Consider the following 20,324-nt stretch of genomic DNA (forward strand, 5'->3'; position numbering starts at 1 on the left):
TTTGCAAAAATGAAGCAATCAACCATTACCAAGAATGGTTCAGAGTTGAAAGCTTAACAAACATAGTCGTGTCTCTGCTTTTATAGAAAAAGCACAACCTCTTTTGTCTATGTGGCAGTTTAGCAGATGTGTAGAACAGGGGCGGAACATAGTGTAAAAGGCGATTGGTCTGTGCAGATTAAGATAGCCCAAGGCTGATAATACAAGGGCTGAACCGTATAGCTGCGTTTTGGCACAGTTCTCACCATAATGTGCTCCTTCCTGCAAGGGTCCACACAGCTTACTTTCTGTAGATAGTAAACTCACGGGATATCTCACATGCTGCGGTCGCACCTAACGGATCTTAGCTCTACGCCCAGTATTATGACTAAGTCACATAAAGACACGTTTGTATCAGGTTAGAAAAAGCACTAGCATATCACAGGAGACTATTCTTTAAGCAGCAAAACAAGGGATAGCATGACTAATTATGTAATTTTCCACGGCATTAGTAGAGTGACTCTCCTGAGCACCCAATTACATTACCACTGATGCTGTAGGCTGCCCTGCACCTGTGATTACTGCTGATTAGTTGATGAAGGCACCTTGATGCCGAAACGTTGGTAAATACCCAGTAAATTGCTGGGAGATTATACATGGAGTGTGCAACTTTCTTTATTTTGAAACTGCTGATTGGTTGCCATGAATCAGTAATGATTTGTAATCATTGTCGTCATCATCCATACCATTGATTTGCCGTACTTAATAAGTAATTCAATATGCAATACATGACAGATTACAAATTCAACCTGCCATAATAGGTTAGAGGTCAGGTCAATATTGAGTTTATTAGACTATTTTACTCAGTGACATGCCATTCCAAAGGCATGTGATTATTGTAGCCTAATGCCAAAGTGGTGGTCAAACCTACGACTAGCCACCATTGCCACTAGTAATAATCCTTTATCCACTTTGGCTCTGTGCATCAATACCTATTGACCCTTGACTGATGAAACAGCAATTGTGATTGATGAGATAGGATGTCATTCGAACTCCCAGGACAGCTGTCACTAAGGGCAGAGATTAGGATCACACTTCCAGTCGTTCCCTGCACTTTTCATCCCATTTTTCCTCTCTTCCAGGGCAGAATAATCAAGGACATTACCTCAACATCTGTTGCCTGAGGCCCTACCATCAGCTAATATGCCTGACTGCATTCACTGTGGAGCCATTACTTGTAATAGCAAAACAATCAGGCTTTATGGCCCTATACGACGACGTACAATGGAATGGAGGCCGCATGTAATTTAATTCTTAAGGGATTGGCTCCACACATTAAGTCTTTGCCTGCAGCATACACACTGTACAGGCTCAACAGAGATGGAAATGGTGGTATGATAATGGCAATAACTGGGCTCAGTGGAGCCAGCGATAAACTAGGAATTGAATGGATGACCTAGGGCGGCTGGACTCTCACTCTGCGCCTCATTGATTTACTGTAGAGAGCTTCCTGCTTCATTATGGCGGACATATTGGTGCGGGAGAAATCCACGTGTTCATTTGATTAGAACCTATGTTAGCACACCCAGCCCTGAGGCCTTTCTTCAGGGTGTGGTTTGTAATTTAAGTTTGATGTATTGACATTTGATTGGTATTTGGTTAATAATAGTTCAAAACCTTTCAAAAGCTGCAGGGAAAAACTTAGTTAGTTGGACTTCAATATCCTGTTAAAAGGTCAGAACCAAATACAAATAGACAAGCCTTAAAAAAAAACTATTGCTCTATGCTTAAAACTTCTTAAGGATCAGTGGGACGCTGATGGCAGAGCGCCAAATTCAAATTAAATTACTATTAATATTTAACTTTCATGAAATCACAAGCGCAATACATCAAAATAAAGCTTAACTTGTTGTTAATCCAGCTGCCGTGTCAGATTTCAAAAAGGCTTTACAGCGAAAGAAAACCATTTGATTATCTGAGGACCTCGCTCAGTACACAAAACATTACAAACAGTTAGCGGCCAAGTAGATTAGTCACAAAAGTCAGAAATAGCAATAAAATTAATCACTTACCTTTGATGTTCTTCGAATGGCTGCACTCACAAGACTCCCAGTTACACAATAAATGTTTGTTTTGTTCGACAAAGTCCCTCTTTATATCCAAAAACCTCAATTTTGTTGGCGTGTTTTGTTCAGTAATCCAATGGCTCAAATGCGGTCACAAGAGGCAGACAAAAATTCCAAATAGTATCCGTAAAGTTTGTAGAAACATGTCAAACGATGGTTATAATCAATCCTCAGGTTGTTTTTAGCCTAAATAATCGATAATATTTCAACAGGACAATAGCGTCGTCAACATAAAAGAAAAACAAGAAAGGCGCACTCTCGGGATTACACACCAAACAGGACTTTCCACTGGCCTCTCATTGAAACTGCTCATTCTCCATCATTTTTCAGAATAAAGGACTGAAACAATGTCTAAAGACTGTTCATGGCTAGTGGAAGTCATAGGGAATGGAATCTGGGTCATATCCCTTTAAATGGTGGATAGGCTTTCAATGGAAAAACACCTATTTCAAAAGAATAGCACTTCCTGGATGGATTTTCCTCAGGTTTGTGCATGCCATTTCAGTTCTGTTATACTCAGACATTGTTTTAACAGTTTTGGAAACTTTAGAGTGTTTTCTATCCAAATCTACCAATTATATGCATATCCTAGCTTCTGGGGCTGAGTAGCAAGCAGTTTACTTTGGACACGCTTTTCATTCAAAATTCTGAATGCTGCCCCCTATCCCAAAAAAGTTAAAGAGAGTCTGTTGTTAGCCTATGGGAGATACAGTGCATTCGGAAAGTATTCAGACAAATACTTATTCTAAAATTGATTACATTCAATGTTTTCCTCATCAATCTACAAACAATACTCTATAATGCCAAAACCAAAACCCCATATTTAGACTCTGTGGAGATGGGAGAACCTTCCAGAAGCACAACCATCTCTGCAGCACTCCACCAATCAAGCCTTTATGGTGGAGTGGCCAGACGGAAGTCACTCAACAGTAAAAAGCACATGACAGTCCGCTTGGAGTTTGCCAAAGGCACCTAAAGGACTCAGACCATGAGAAACAAGATTCTCTGGTCTGATGAAACCAAAGTTGAACTCTTTGGCCTGAACGCCAAGTGTCACGTCTGGAGGAAACCTGGCACATCCCTACGGTGATGCATGGTGGTGATACATCATGCTGTGAGGATGTTTTTCAGCGACAGGGACTGGGAGACTAGTCAGGATCGAGGGAAAGATGAACGGAGCAAAGTACAAAGACGTCCTTGATGAAAACCTGCTCCAGAGCGCTCAGGACCTCAGACTTTACAAATGCACTGTATCTACAGTATGGGCTTTTGAATGCAGTGTGTAACAAATAATTTTATCTTTATTGGTTCTGTGCTGTTCCTATAGCAGTAATGCAAACAATACATGATAGTCTCTGGATGACAAATGTTTCTGTGTACTCTTGGTACCCTAAGCGGTTGTTGATCCACTGAGGCAGCCAGGTAAGATGATAATTTAACACCCTATTACTGCCCGGAGAGTTATGTACAGGTTTATGAGGGCATTTGTGATAAATCATGGCTGCTGCACACTACAACCACATGTAGTACATCAAGAAGAAACATAACAACTTCCTGCAAAGTATACCATAGCACAACAGTGTTAAAAAGTACAATGATGTATAGTACACAACAGCTAAAGTGGATCCTTAGTAAATCGGCAGACACTAAAACCCCATGCCCTTGTCATTCTTATTGAGTTAGACTGCTGTGGGAGTGCGTCCTTTGCTTCAGCACTAATATCCAAATAACTTATGGTAGGGAGGGAGAGGGCTTGAAATTAAGTTGTGGGCTGTAAAACTGTTAGCTTTAATGTTGACTTTCATATGCATCCATGATGAGAGAGGTATTTAAAAAGCAGTGATTATACCGTTTGAATGGTTTCTGTAATGCTTAACCATTTATCGACAGCCTAATGCTCTGGTGCTCAGTCTCTCAGCCTGGTCTCATAGACTAGATGTAACATAGTAAATGTATGATATATAATGTTTGGTATGGTTACATTAGACAGATGGTTACTTTAGGCTATTTTAGATAATTAGAAACTTTGCAACTACTTACTACTTTTGAGCTACTTTGCAACTACTTAGCATATTAGCTAACCCTTCCCCTTCCCCTAACATAGGACTGTTACTGTGACCGTATTACCGCCACACCGGTGGTGACGAGTCATAATCACAGTCAAATTCCATGTGACAGTTTAGACACGGAAGCTGATGCTGCTGACGGTGGTCTACCAAACTTGCTAACTGCCTGGTACTCAGCAATCTATTGTCCCTCTAATCACTCTGACATGAATGCAAATGTGGTCGAAAATCGAAATCAAACACTTCATGAGAGCCCATGAGCTGATGTTGTACAACATTTCTAAAGGCTATGGAATTACATGAGAAAACAGAGTTTTGGTGGCCTCTTTTAAAAAGAGGAGAATCCCGTCAGCTTTCTATAGGCTAGGCCTACTTTATTTATTTATCCACTTTTGATGGGTGACACTATTAGCCTGTCACTTGTGAATGACATATTATAACTATTGAATGATGGCCAGCGTGTGAATTGTGAATTGTTCAAATCATAGACATAAACCTCATATAGCCTAGCCCTGTATGTTTTGATAAGGTTTGTATCACAACTAAAGTAGCCAAATAACTTCTCAAAATGAAGCACATTAATCTGCTTTACAACCGGTGTAGAGCCTAACTGCTATACATAGGCAACAGTGAATTTCAAATTTGGTGAAGATAATTTTCACCATAAAAATACACCTTTATAATAAAGCATTACATGCATAATTACATTTGCGGTCACTTTTGAGAATGGTGATTTCCCGCTAATTGATTGCATTTTGGAACATGATGCGCTTGTAGCCTACTGCCAGGTGTGCGTTGCTGCGCTTATAATGTGAAGAAATAGCCTAATAGTTTATCAATGTTTTAAACTAAACGTTCTGATCTGTTGCATCACCCTCATTGCTTTTAAACACTTTTTTGATGCTAGTGGTTGTATTGATTTGGCAGTTGACCAATTGAATAGGTCTCTTTTGTACTATGAGGGATTGTAGATTGACATACGCTAATGCTTTTTCTGTTCGTTAGGCCTACTCATCTTGTTGGTTGACAAAAAGTAAATGTGGACAGTTCTTCCTTCTAACATCTTCAATATGCACCTCGGATGCGCGCAATTGCGTCCCCAATGTGTCTGTCTTCACTGTGAGAAGGACCCAATCTCGTGATGGGCTTTGGCTAATAAGAATTGAGATATCTGAGAGAGCCATGTGAGTGAGAGGTGCTTTGGACCCTAACCTTAACCTTTTAAGCTAAGCCTTCCGCTAACCATAACCTTAACCCTTTAATCTAACTCCTAAAAGTAGCCCTAACCTTATCCATATCCCCTAACCTAGCTGAAGTTAGCCAGCTAGCTAATGTCAGCATTAGCCACTTAGCCACCTAGCTAACATCAGCCACAACAAATCAGAATTCGTAACATATCAAACGTTTGGCAAATTCGTAACATGTACATTTTGCAAATTTGGCACATATCATACAAATTGTAATTCGAAACATCCACAAATTAATACATACCATGCAAAATGTAACATATCATAGTATATAGAGCATCTGGGACTTACGTACAGAATAATACAAAATGCTCTGAGACCAGGTTGAGTGTCTGCACACTCAGCCCCAAAAGTGGTTGTCTCAGGAGCAGCACGCTACACTGTGCCTTTTAGTCCTGTGTCTGGGGGAGCAGGAACGGAAGAGGTACACTCTTCTGCTGTCCCCATAGTATAACCCTTTTTATTCCAGGTAGAACCTTTTTTGGTTCCATGTAGAACTCTTTTGGGTTCCACGTAGAACCCTCTGTGTAAAGGGTTCTACATGGAACTCAAAAGGCTTCTACCTGAAAAAAATAGTTATTCAAAGGATTCTCCTATGGGGACAGCCAAAGAACCCTTTACGGTTCTAGATAGCACCTTTTTTTTCTAAGAGTGTAGTGACTGGTTTAAAGCAGGAGAGCAGTAGTGTAAGCTGAAATGAGAGCTTTGTTTAAAATGTTTCCACCTGCGTGTTGACAAAACCTAACAGCTCATTTCCACTCCGACTGTTCCTCCAAATCATATTAATGAGTAAAGGATTGAGTCAGACATACTAAACAGTAGGGATCCCCCACGGGGTCCTTGTCTTTGCTTTCTGTTTTTAATGATGGCTGTCACCCTCTGGCTGTCACGCTCTGCAGACACTGAGTCTATTTCTCAGCTTTGTTATGCTTGATATACAGACTACTGTTGAAATTTACAGTAACAGCAATCCGATTCAACAATCAAAGATGCCACACATTGTTGGTATTAACACACCTACAGTAGATCTCTTGGAGTGAGGCAGGCGTTTTGACTAACTATCTTATCTTTCTAGGCTTTACCTTAGACCACCTCTGTCTGTCACTATCGCTTTATTGTTGGTCCGGTGTTGTTAAAAAAGTATATTTTTGCTGTCATGGTGTTTTTTCAACAGACTCCAGGTTTTGGTGTTATCTGTACTGGACCTCAGGAATATAATCTCAGAGAGGATGCTGGACCAGTGAGGCAGAGCAGAGTGGGCCTGCGCTCCGACAGGCAGAGGCCTGTTTTATAGCTCCTATTACGGACATGGTTAGCTCAATCCATCATCCACGCCAACTAATGATTGCTACCATACATCCTATGTAGCACAATTCTTTTAAGGACAGAGAAGTTGAAGCCCATTCATCTTGCTGCTCTGGACTAATAGCGGTTTGACAACTGGTACAGAGGCAATTCTTCTCCCCACTATAACATTAATGGACCAGCTCTGAAATGGAACTGGGCCTCGTTTCCCAGTAACTTAAGCATTACAATGATTGTAGCAGATACATCGTTATTTACGAGACAACTTTTTAAGAGTGTTTCCCAGACAAGCATGCAGAGAGAAAATTTGCTAAGTGCATCGTTAGGCCATGTGTCGATACTGACAGGATCAAAAGAAAAGCAGTGCTGCCCTCGGATCAGCTTTCTCCATTCAAATCTCACCTTATCATTAGAATCATTAACACCTATTGCTGCAAATAGTCTATTGAGGCGGCTTATTATACTTACCCAATAATAATGCAGTAAATCACAGTTTGGGCACATCATTGCGCACATGTTGTCACACATCATGAAACACATTGAGGCACAAATTACAGACAGTAGCCTAGTCTCAAAGTAGAACTCAATTGGTTGAACATGAAATTGATTTCAATATGATTTAAATAGCCTATAGTATATAGATCCATGTAGACTATGTATCTTTTAATACAGTCATTTCGTTTTTCTTTTGAAACATAATTTTAGTCTTCACTTGTTTGTAAGAATTGCAAAAATTTTAGCAACTTTGTATTTGTAGCAGTGGTGTAAAGTACTTAAATAAAAATTACTTTAAAGTACTACTTAAAGGAAAACACCACCCAAAGACTATCTTTTGGTATTTGTTTCATTAGTCCATTGTTGATATAGTGCCAAAAGGTTTTGCTTGTCAGCAATCAAGTTTTCAAGATATGTGACTTTCAAAATACAGAAATCATCCCTGCATGATGCATTTCCATCATATGATGCCCCGTTTTGCATCATATGATACAAAATGCATTGTATGGGATGATTTCTGTATTTTGAAAGTCACATATCTTGAAAACTTGATTGCTGACAAGCAAAACCTTTGGGTGGAGTTTTCCTTTAAGTAGTTTTTTTTAGGGTATCTGTACCTTACTATTTATATTTTTTACAACTTTTACTTCACTTCATTCCTAAAGAAAATTGTGTAATTTTTATTCCATATATTTTCCCTGACACCCAAAAGTACTTGATGCATGTTGAATGCTTAGCAGGACAGGACGAATTGTCAAGTTCACACACTTATCAAGAGAACATCCCTGGTCATCCTACTAAACACACATGCTTCGTTTGTAAATTAAATTACATTTTGTCTGAGTGTTGGAGTGTGCCCCTGGCTATCTCTACATTGAAAAACAAAAAAAATGGTGCCATCTGAAATATAAGGAATTTGAAATAATGTATACTTTTACTTTTGATACTTAGTATATTTAAAACCAAATGCTTTTGGAATTTTATTTTAATGGGTGTCTTTCAATCTTACTTGAGTAATTTTCTATTAAGGTATTTTTACTTTAACTCAAGTATGACAATTGGATACATTTTCCAACACTGATTTGTAGTCAACTTTGTTCTGAAGTTATCTGGGAAGCAAGGCCCTGATCTGCATCTCTACTTCTACCCTCTAAACCAAACCTAAAGTTCCCTGCCACAGCTGTGTGTGTAGACTTGCACACTAAGACTCATTAGTCATTGCAAACATGTCACAATCTATTTGCAAATGTACTTTTAAACTGCAATTAATTGTAGCAGCTGGAGTGGAGTATTTATAACCCAAGTAGAATACTAATGAAAACAGCTCTGCTTGACCAATTATGCCACATTTTTCATACACAACATTTACTGTGTGTGTGTGTGTGTGTGTGTGTGTGTGCAGTGTCAAATCAAAGTTTATTTGTCACATGCACAGGATACAGCAGGTGTAAACAGTAGGGTGAAATGCTAACTTGTTTTCTCTTGAGAGCTCTAATGCAGTATTAGATATCAAAGGTAAGAAAAAAAGATAAAATACAAACACACAACAAATAAAAACACACAAAAATGTACTCTATATACAGGGTCAGTACCAATACCTTATCAATGTGCAAGGATATTGGTGGTAGTTTAGGTAGATATGTACAAGTAACCAAGTGTAAAAATGTCTGTTAGCAGGAAAAATAATAATGATAATACAGTTTTTTTTAATTGCTTTGGTGGAGTTTTGGGGTACATTTTCACAACAGATCATCAACAAGGCAGTTGTTTCAGAGCTCTAAGCACATTTTTAATTGACTAAGTACACACAAAATCATACAGTCACTTTTTCACCAAATTTAGTCAGTGTTTAATCTAGAAATACATGTTCCACATTCCAATGCATTTTCATGTAAAGTAATTGCTTTTCACAATGCAATGCTCACTTTACTTTTGATGCGATTCTCTTCTCTTTAGTTAAAATACATTTTACTATTACTTAATCCAACTGATCTTTTAAAAAATGGTCTTCATTCTACACACGATACCCCATAATGAAAAAGTGAAAACAGGTTTTTATAAAGAGAAATACCTTATTTACAAAAGTATTGTTATGCGACTCAAAATTGAGCTGAGGTGCATCCTGTTTCCATTGACCATCCTTGATATGTTTCTACAACTTGATTGGAGAACACCTGTGGTAAATTCAATTGATTGGACATGATTTGGAAAGGCACACACCTGTCCATATATGGTCCCACAGTTGACAGTGCATGCCAGAGCAAAAATCAAAACATGAGGTCAAAGGTAATGTCCGTAGAGCTCCAAGACAGGATTGTGTTGAGGCACAGATCTGGGGAAGGGTACCAAAACATTTCTGCAGCATTGAAGGTCCCCAAAAACAGTGGTCGCCATCATTCTTAAATGGAAGATGTTTGGAACATCCAATACTCTTCCTGTCAACTCCTTATATAGACAGGTGTGTGCCTTTCCCAATCAATCGTATTTACCACAGGTGGACTCCAATAAAGTTGTAGTAACATCTCAAAGATGATTAATGGAAACAGGATGCATCTGCGCTCAATTTTGAGTCTCATAGCAAAGCGTCTGAGTAGTTATGTAAATAAGCTTTTTTTGTTTTTTATTTTTTATAAATCTGAATATTTTCCGAATGCACTGTATGTCAGGCTTGGCTTCGCCATGTCAAAATGTTTTTCCCCAGATGCATGAACAATGAGGATATTTACTGTGATTTGGACGAGAACCGATGGCCAAATGTTCAAGACAGGCTTGATGCAAACTAGTGCCAGCTAAACATTGTTTCTTTAATTTGTTTCATTGGTTACATTGTAAAATATGTCTTCAATGATCACACCTTTGATCACACATGGGATAGAAATTATATAAAATTTGATGTTCAGACAATTTTAATGGGTAGTGTAAGTGTATTGCCTAATGTGAAATCAGTGTAATGTACAGTACTGTAACATACTACATTCAAAGGGTAATTTATAAACATGTATCTTGAATGTTTTGCTATTGGATTAACTGGTTGTTAAAATAACTAAATTGAGAAGATATCATTATGTTGTGTTTTTTTGTGATTAAATCAATGTACTCATTATATTTCACAGTAAACTTATATTTTGGATTGAAATGTATGGTAAAAATGAATGCATAATGAAAGGTTTGGAATGTACTGTAAGACTGGCTGTGTGACAAGTGTTACCAGTTTGGAGTTTTGTACTTAGAGTTTTGAAAATTAGTACCAAAACTATAGACAAAAACTGTTATAAGAAATAGTAGCAGCAGCGCATATGGTGAAAGTGTGTGTGCATGTGTGATTCTGTATGGGTGTCAACATGTGCGATAATGTCAGTGTCAGTTTAAACTGTGAATTTGTTGGTAGAGACCTGTGAGTGTGCATGGAGTCAGTGCAGATAGAGTCAGTGCCGACAGTCCGTGGGTGACGGTGGGCAGCCATTGATTAGCTGTTCAACAGTCTTATTGCTTGGGGATGGAAGATGTCTGTGAGCCTGTTGGTCCGAGACCTGATGCTCTGGTACCGCCTGCCGGATGGTAGTGGAGAGAAAAGTACATGGCTGGGGTGGCTGAAGTATTTGGCAATTTTCCCGGCTTCCTCAAACACCGCCTGGTATAAATGTCCTGGATGGCTGGGAGCTTGCATCAGCATACATATAATTCAAGTAAAATGGTGTCACTAAGATAACAACTGATTCCACTTCGAAACACCATTTCAATGAATTTTATCATATGAAATCATATCAATCCAGTCATGACTGATTCAATCTTAATTATCCCTCCCTCCCACTCTCTCACTCTCTCCATCTAGCCTTCGTTCTAAGCTGTGCCTTCCCTAAGGAGCCAGCCAATGGGGAAGTATCAGTGACTCACCTCCATGCTGGGGGAGAAGCCTACTTCCAGTGTCTGACCGGATACCAGCTGCAAGGCCCCACCATGCTCACCTGTCGTAACGCCACTACACCTTACTGGAGTGGAAAGGACCCCAAATGCCTGGGTAAGAGCCAACAACATTGCTTCCTTCCTGCCAAACACACACACACACACAAACACACACACACACACACACACTATTAAAGCTTCTAGGAATAGTGGGTGGTGGAGTCAGGCGCAGAGAGCAGGTTAGTTCCGAACGTGGATCTTAATTCCAAAGAGTGAAAACGGACATGCCAAACACAAGGGCGCATGAAATAACCCGTCCAAACAAACAGGACTAAATCTGTCGGAAAAATAGAGACAACAAAATAATCAGACACCATGAACAGAGAACAAGCCCGCACAATAGCCAGCGGGCCTAGTGCCCTTAAATAGCCTACAAACAAAACTTAACTCAAAACAGGTGTAACCAATTAGACCAAACTAACAGAAACAAAAGAAAGGGAATCGATGGCAGCTAGTAGGCCGGCGACAATGACCGCCGAGCGCCGCCCGAACAGAAAGAGGCATCATCTTCGGCGGGATTCGTGACAGTACCTCCCCCCTGACGCGCGGCTCCCGCAGCGAGCCGACCCCGGCCTCGAGGGCGACCCGGAGGGCGGGGCGCAGGGCGATCCAGGTGGAGGCGGTGTAAATCCCTCAAGAGGGAAGAATCTAAAATGTCCCTCCCCGGTACCCAGCAACTCTCCTCCGGACCGTACCCCTCCCAGTCCACGAGGTACTGCAGGCCCCTCACCCGGCGTCTCGAGTCCAGAATAGCTCGTACTGTGTACGCCGGGGACCCCTCGATGTCCAGGTCTCCGGTACCTCACCTTCTTGTAGGGGACCAGCTACCACCGGCCTGAGGAGAGACACATGAAACGAGGGGTTAATGCGATAGTAAGAGGGAAGTTGCAATCTATAACACATCTCGTTTATCCTCCTCAGGACTTTGAATGGCTCCATACACCGCGGCCCCAGCTTCCGGCAGTGCAGGCGGAGGGGCAGGTTTCGGGTCGAAAGCCAGAACCTGCCCCCTGGTGCGAACACAGGGGCCTCACTGCGGTGGCGGTCAGCGCTCTTTTTCTGCCGTTCACTGGCCTGCCTGAGAGAATCCTGGACTGCCCGCCAGGTCTCTCTAGAGCGCTGTACCCAATCCTCGACCGCAGGAGCTTCGGTCTGACTCTGATGCCACGGAGCCAGGACAGGCTGGTAGCCCAGTACGCATTCGAATGGCGACATGTTCGTGGATGAGTGACGGAGTGAGTTTTGGGCCAAATCTGCCCACGGGACGTACCTCGCCCATTCTCCTGGCCGGTCCTGGCAATACAACCTCAGAAACCTACCCACTTCCTGGTTTACTCTCTCCACCTGCCCATTACTCTCGGGGTGCTAACCAGAGGTAAGGCTGACAGAGACCCCCAGACGCTCCATAAACACCCTCCAAACCCGGGACGATCAGATACGATGTCCTCCGGAACCCCGTAGTGCCAGAAGACTTGGGTAAATAGAGCCTCCGCAGTCTGTAGGGCCGTAGGGAGACCAGGCAATGGGAGGAGACGGCAGGACTTAGAGAACCGATCCACAACGACCAGAACGGTAGTGTTCCCCTGAGATGGGGGAAGATCAGTAAGAAAATCTACCGAGAGATGAGACCATGGCCGTTGTGGAACTGGGAGGGGTTGTAACTTCCCTCTAGGCAGATGCCTAGGATCCTTACTCTGACCGCATACCAAACAGGAGGAGACATAGAGCTTCACGTCCTTAGCTAAGGTGGGCCAATAGTATTTCCCCCTAAGACCCCGCACTGTCCTCGCAATCCCCGGGTGACCCGAAGAAGGTAGTGTGTGAGCCCACCGAATCAATTGATCACGGACACCAAGCGGCACGTACCTACGACCGGTCGGACACTGTGAAGGCGCAGGTTCAACCCTTAACGCCCGCTCGATGTCCGCGTCCACCTCCCATACCACCGGGGCCACCAGCCAAGATGCTGGAAGGATGGGAGTAGGATCGATGGACCGGTCCTCGGTGTCATAGAGACGGGACAGCGCGTCGGCCTTAGTGTTAAGGGAACCTGGTCTATAAGAGATAGTAAATCTAAAGCGCGTAAAGAACATGGCCCACCTAGCCTGACGCGGATTCAGTCTCCTCGCCGCTCGAATATACTCCAGATTGCAGTGGTCAGTCCAGATGAGGAAAGGGTGTTTAGCCCCCTCAAGCCACTGTCTCCACACCTTCAGGGCTTTTACCATAGCTAGTAACTCCCGATCCCCCACATCATAGTTCCGCTCCACCGGACCCAGCATCTTAGAAAAGAAAGCGCAGGGACGGAGCTTCGGTGGCGTGCCCGAGCGCTGTGACAGCACGGCTCCAACCCCAGCCTTGGACGCATCCACCTCCATTATGAATGCTAACGAAGGGTCCGGATGCGCCAACACGGGAGCTTCAGTAAACAGCGCCTTCAACTGGTTGAATCTGCCAAAGGGAATCGATGGCAGCTAGTAGGCCGGCGACGACGAACGCCGAGCGCCGCCCGAACAGGAAGAGGCACCATCTTCGGCGGGATTCGTAACACACACATGCTATACTTCCAGCACCAACAGAGATGGCCGCCTCGCTTCGCATTCCTAGGAAACTATGCAGTATTTTGTTTTTTCTATGTGTCATTATTATAGGAAATCGTAGGTTTTATTACATACAGTCTGGAGGAACTATTGGATATAAGAGCAACGTCAACTCACCAACATTACTGACGGAGCGGTCTTCTGGTCAGGCTCCGTAGACGGGCACATCGCGCACCGCTCCCGAGCATGCTACTCGCCAATGTCCAGTCTCTTGACAACAATGTAGACGAAATCCAAGCAAGGGTTGCCTTCCAGAGAGACATCAGAGACTGTAGCGTTCTTTGTTTCACGGAAACATGGCTCACTCGAGACATACTATTGGAGTCGGTATAGCCACCTAGTTTCTTCACGCATCGCGCCGACAGAAACAAGCATCTCTCTGGTAAGAAGAAGGGCGGGGGTGTATGCCTTATGATTAAGGAGACGTTGTGTGATCATAACAACATACAGGAACTCAAGTCCTTTTGTTCATCTGACTTAGAATTCCTCACAATCAAATGCGGACCACATAATCTACCAAGAGAATTCTCTTCGATTACAATCACAGTCGTGTATATTCTCCCCCAAGCAGAAACATTGACGGCCCTGAAAAAACTTAATTAGTCTCGATGTAAACTGGAAACCACATATCCTGAGGCTGCATTTATTGTAGCTGGGGATTTTAACAAGGCTAATCTGAAAACAATGCTCCCTAAATTCTATCAGCATATTAATTGTACGACCCGGGCTGGCAAAACCCTGGATCATTGTTATTCTAACTTCTGCGACGCATATAAGGCCCTCCCCTGCCCTCCTTTCGGAAAAGCTGACCACGACTCCATTTTGTTGCTCCCAGCCTATAGACAGAAACTAAAACAGGAAGCACCCGTGCTCAGGTCTGGTCCGACCAATCGGATTCCTTGCTTCAAGATTGCTTCAATCACGTGGACTGGGATATGTTCCGCATAGCGTCAAACAACAACATTGATGAATACGCTGATTCGTTGAGCGAGTTTATTAGCAAGTGCATCGGTGATGTTGTACCCTCAGCGTCTATTAAAACATTCCCAAACCAAAAACCGTGGATTGATGGCAGCATTCACGCAAAGCGCGAACCACTGCTTTTAATCAGGGCAAGGTGAATGGAAACATGACCGAATACAAACAGTGTAGCTATTCCCACCGCAAGGCAATCAAACAAGCTAAGCGTCAGTATAGAGACAAAGTAGAGTCGCAAATCAACGGCTCAGACACGAGAGGTACGTAGCAGGGTCTACAGTCAATCACGGACCACAAAATAAAAATCTGCCCCATCGCGGAACATGATGTCTTGCTCCCAGACAGACTAAACAACTTCTTTGCTCGCTTTGAGGACAATTCAGTGCCACTGACACGGCCCGCTACCAAAACCTGTGGGCTCACCTTCACTGCAGCCAACGTGAGTAAAACATTTAAACGTGTTAACCCTCGCAAGGCTGCAGGCCCAGACGGCATCCCCAGCTGCATGCTCAGAGCATGCGCAGACCAGCTGGCTGGTGTGTTTATGGACATGTCCAGTCTGCTGTTCCCACATGCTTCAAGATGGCCACCATTGTTCCTGTTCCCAAGAAAGCAAAGGGAACTGAGATAAATGACTACCGCCCCGTAGCACTCACTTCCGTCATCATGAAGTGCTTTGTAGTGACTAGTCAAGGACCATATCACCTCCACCCTACCTGACACCCTAGACCCACTCCAATTTGCTTACCTCCCCAATAGGTCTACAGACGACGCAATCACATTCACACTGCACACTGCCCTAACCCATCCTGACAAGAGGAATACCTACAGTATGTAAGAATGCTGTTCATCGACTACTGCTCAGCATTTAACACCATAGTACCCTCCAAACTCGTCATTAAGCTCAAGACCCTGGGTCTCAACCCCGCCATGTGCAACTGTCCTGGACTTCTTGATGGGCCACCCCCAGGTGGTGAGGGTAGGTAACAACATCTCCACCCCGCTGATCCTCAACACTGGGGCCCCACAAGGGTGCGTTCTCAGCCCTCTCCTGTACTCCCTGTTCACCAACGACTGCGTGGCCATGCACGCCTCCAAATCAATCATCAAGTTTGCAGACGACACTACAGTGGTAGGCTTGATTACCAACAACGACGAGATGGCCTACAGGGAGGAGGTGAGGGCCCTCGGAGTGTGGTGTCAAGAAAATAACCTCACACACAACGTCAACAAAACAAAGGAGATGATCGTGGACTTCAGGAAACAGCAGAGGGAGCAGCCCCCTATCCACATCGATGGGACAGTAGTGGAGAGGGTGGAAAGTTTTAAGTTCCTCGGTGTACACATCACGGATATACTGAAATGGTCCACCACACAGACAGCGTGGTGAAGAAGGCACAGCAGCCTCAACCTCAGGAGGCTGAAGAAATTCAGCTTGTCACCAAAAGCACTCACAAACTTTTACAGATGCACAATCGAGAGCATCCTATTGGGCTGCATCACTGCCTGGAACTGCAACTGCTCCGCCCACAACCGTAAGGCTCTCCAGAGGGTAGTGAGGTCTGCACAATGCATCACCAGGGGCAAACTACCTGCCCTCCAGGACAACTACACCACCCGATGTCACAGGAAAGCCAAAAAGATTATCAAGGACAACACCCACCCGAGCCACTGCCTGTTCACCCCACTATCATCCAGAAGGCGAGGTCAGTACAGGTGCATCAAAGCCGGGACCGAGAGACTGAAAAACAGCTTCTATCTCAAGGCCATCACTAACATTGAGTGGCTGCTGCCAATATTCTGACTCAACTCTAGCCACTTTAATAATGGAAAATTTGATGTAATAAATGTATCACTAGCCACTTTAAACAATGCCACTTTATATAATGTTTACATACCCTACATTACTCATCTCATATGTATATACTGTACTCTATACCATCTACTGCATCTTGTAATCTTCATATAATAAATGTATCACTAACCACTTTAAACAATGCCACTTTATAGAATGTTTTCATTCCCTATATTACTCATCTCATATGTACTGTATATACTGTACTCTATACCATCTACTACATCTTGCCTATGCCGTTCGGCCATCACTCATTCATATGTTTTTATGTACATATTCTTATTCATTCCTTTACACTTGTGGCTAGTTGCTAGTTGTTGTGAAATTGTTAGGTTAGATTACTTGTTAGATGTTACTGCATGTTCGGAACTAGAAGCACAAGCATTTTGCTACACTCGCATTAACATCTGCTAAGCATGTGTATGTGACAAGTGACATTTGATTTGATTTGACACACACACAGACAGAAAGACACACTTTAGCTCTTCAACCGCAGGATCCATCCAGCCGCTCACTGAGAACCAATGAGAATATATAGTTACCCCCTCAGAGAACTCCAACTTTTCAGCTGAATGATTAAAGTAATTAAACTCAGTTTAAATGGACTGGGTGTTATTTGTCTCCCACTGCGCAGAGGTTAATGGAGGTTTCTTGTATGCTTTCTATGGTAGGCCATCCAGACTGTTCTCATAGACTAGATTTAACATAGTAAATGTAGATCAGGGAGAGTCATCACAGACAACTTTAGCATTTTAGTTGATTAGTAACTTTGCAACTACTTACTACTTTTTAGCTACTTTGCAACTACCTAACATGTTAGCTAATCCTAACCCTAACCCAAACTTTAACCCTTTAACCTAACTCCTAACCTTAACCCTAGCCTTAACCCCTAACCCCTAGCCTTGCTAACGTTAGCCGGCTAGCTAAAGTTAGCAATAGCATTAGCCACCTAGCCAACGTTAGCCACAACAAATTGGAATTTGTAACATATCAAATCAAATCAAATGTATTTATATAGCCCTTCTTACATCAACTGATATCTCAAAGTGCTGTACAGAAACCCACCCTAAAACCCCAAACAGCAAGCAATGCAGGTGTAGATGCAAGCAATGCAGGTGTAGTCCTCTTCTGGCTACAACAGAACATGGCCAAGATGTTCAAATGTTCATAAATGACCAGCATGGTCAAATAATAATAATCACAGTAGTTGTCGAGGGTGCAGCAAGTCAGCACCTCAGGAGTAAATGTCAGTTGGCTTTTCATAGCTGATCATTAAGAGCATCTCTACCGCTCCTGCTGTTGAAAACAGGTAGTCCTGAGGCATGGTCCTAGGGCTCTGGTCCTCCGAGAGAGAGAAAGAAAGAGAGAATTAGAGAGAATTAGAGAGAGCATACTTAAGTTCACACAGGACACCAGATAAGACAGGAGAAGTACTCCAGATATAACAGACTGACCCTAGCCCCCCGACACATAAACTACTGCAGCATAAATACTGGAGGCTGAGACAGGAGGGGTCAGGAGACACTGTGGCCTCATCCGATAATACCCCAGGACAGGGCCAAACAGGCAGGATATAACCCCACCCACTTTGCCAACGCACAGCCCCCACACCACTGGAGGGATATCTTCAACCACCAACTTACCATCCTGAGACAAGGCCGAGTATGGCCCACAAAGATCTCCGCCACGGCACAACCCAAAGGGGGGCTCCAACCCAGACAGGAATATCACGTCAGTGACTCAACCCACTCAAGTGACGCACCCCTCCTAGGGACGGCACGGAAGAGCACCAGTAAGCCAGTGACTCAGCCCCTGTAATAGGGTTAGAGGCAGAGAATCCCAGTGGAGAGAGGGGAACCGGCCAGGCAGAGACAGCAAGGGTGGTTCGTTGCTCCAGAGCCTTTCCGTTCACCTTCACACTCCTGGGCCAGACTACACTCAATCATATGACGAACTGAAGAGATGAGTCTTCAGTCAAGACTTAAAGGTTGAGACCGAGTCTGCGTCTCTCACATGGGTAGGCAGACCATTCCATAAACATTTAGCCATACAGGAGAAAGCCCTGCCTCCAGCTGTTTGCTTAGAAATTCTAGGGACAATTAGGAGGCCTGCGTATTGTGTACGTGTGGGTATGTACGGCAGGACCAAATCGGAAAGATTGGTAGGAGCAAGCCCATGTAATGCTTTGTAGGTTAGCAGTAAAACCTTGAAATCAGCCCTTGCCTTAACAGGAAGCCAGTGTAGGGGGGTAACATATCATGTGTTTTTACAAAATGTTTACATATTGTCCATTTTTGCTAATTCTTAACATATTGTACGAATTTCAATTCGTAACATATTGTACGAATTGCAATTTGTAACATATCATATGAAATGGATGATGAACATCCACAAATTAAAACTTGTTAGGGCTAGGGGTTCCGCTAGCGGCAACATCCGCTAAAAAGGCAGAGCGCGAAATTCAAAAATATTTTTTAGAAATATTTAACTTTCATACATTCATAAGTGCAATAGACCAAATTAAAGCTTAACTTCTTGTTAATCTACCCATCGTGTCCGATTTCAAAAAGGCTTTACAGCGAAAGCACACCATATGATTATGTTAGGTCAGAGCCTAGTCACAAAAACACAAACACCATTTTCCAGCCAAAGAGAGGAGTAACAAAAAACAGAAATAGAGATCAAATTAATCACTAACCTTTGATGATCTTCATCAGATGGCATAGGACTTAATGTTACACAATATATGTGTGTTTTGTTCGATAAAGTTCATATTTATATCCAAAAATCTCAGGTTACATTGGCGCATTATGGTCAGTAATGGTGTGCCTCGAAAACATCCGGCGAATTTTCAGAGAGCCACATCAATTTACAGAAATACTCATCATAAACTTTGATAAACGATACAAGTAATACTGATACCCGCCATGTTGTGGAGTCAGTAAAAGTCAGAAATAGCGTTATAAATATTCACTTACCTTTGATGATCTTCATCAGAATGCACTCCCATGAATCCCAGTTCCACAATACATTTTTGTTTTGTTCGATAAATCCATAATTTATGTCCAAATACCTCCTTTGTTAGCGCGTTTAGTAAACAAATCCAAACTCACGAGGCGCGGGCAAGTCCAGGCGAAAGTTCAGACGGAAGTTCAAAAAGTTATACAGTTTGTAGAAACATGTAAAACGATGTATATAATCAATCTTTAGGATGTTTTTGACATAAATCTTCAATACTTTACCAACCAGAGAACTCCTTTTTTAGAAATGCAATGCAGGTCGCTCTCACGGGTGCCTGCGTGATCAGCTCATGGCCTTCTGCCAGACCTCTTGTTGAAACAGCTCTCATTCGCACCTACTTCACAGTCGAAGCCTCAAACAACTAAAGACTGTTGACATCTAGTAGAAGCCTTAGGAAGTGCAATATGACCCCATAGACACTGTATATTTGATAGGCAATGAGTTGAAAACCTACAAACCTCAGATTTCCCACTTCCTGGTTGGATTTTTCTCAGGTTTTTGCTTGCCATATGAGTTCTATTATACACAGACATCATTAAAACAGTTTTGGAAACTTCAGAGTGTTTTCTATCCAAATCTACTAATAATATGCATATATTAGCTTCTGGGCCTGAGTAGCAGAAAGTTTACTCTGGGCACGCTTTTCATCCGAACGTGAATATGCTGCCCCCTATCCCAAACAGATTTTA

General features: G+C 42.8%; 1 protein-coding gene across 6 annotated transcripts in view; it reads left to right on the top strand.

The window, feature by feature from the left end:
• Positions 1-20,324, top strand: part of LOC110533874 (seizure protein 6 homolog) — a 208,399-nt gene that overhangs the window by 155,604 nt on the left and 32,471 nt on the right. For all 6 annotated transcript variants that reach the window (XR_005053663.1, XM_021618444.2, XM_021618442.2 and 3 more), the window contains one exon: positions 11,051-11,236. Coding sequence is in view for 5 of the 6 variants with exons in the window: in XM_021618444.2 (XP_021474119.2) it covers positions 11,051-11,236 (186 nt within the window). In the remaining variant the exon portion in view is untranslated. The remainder of the gene's footprint in view (positions 1-11,050; positions 11,237-20,324) is intronic.

This window comes from Oncorhynchus mykiss, chromosome 10 (genome assembly GCF_013265735.2).
Source record: "Oncorhynchus mykiss isolate Arlee chromosome 10, USDA_OmykA_1.1, whole genome shotgun sequence".
Taxonomy (NCBI): domain Eukaryota; kingdom Metazoa; phylum Chordata; class Actinopteri; order Salmoniformes; family Salmonidae; genus Oncorhynchus; species Oncorhynchus mykiss.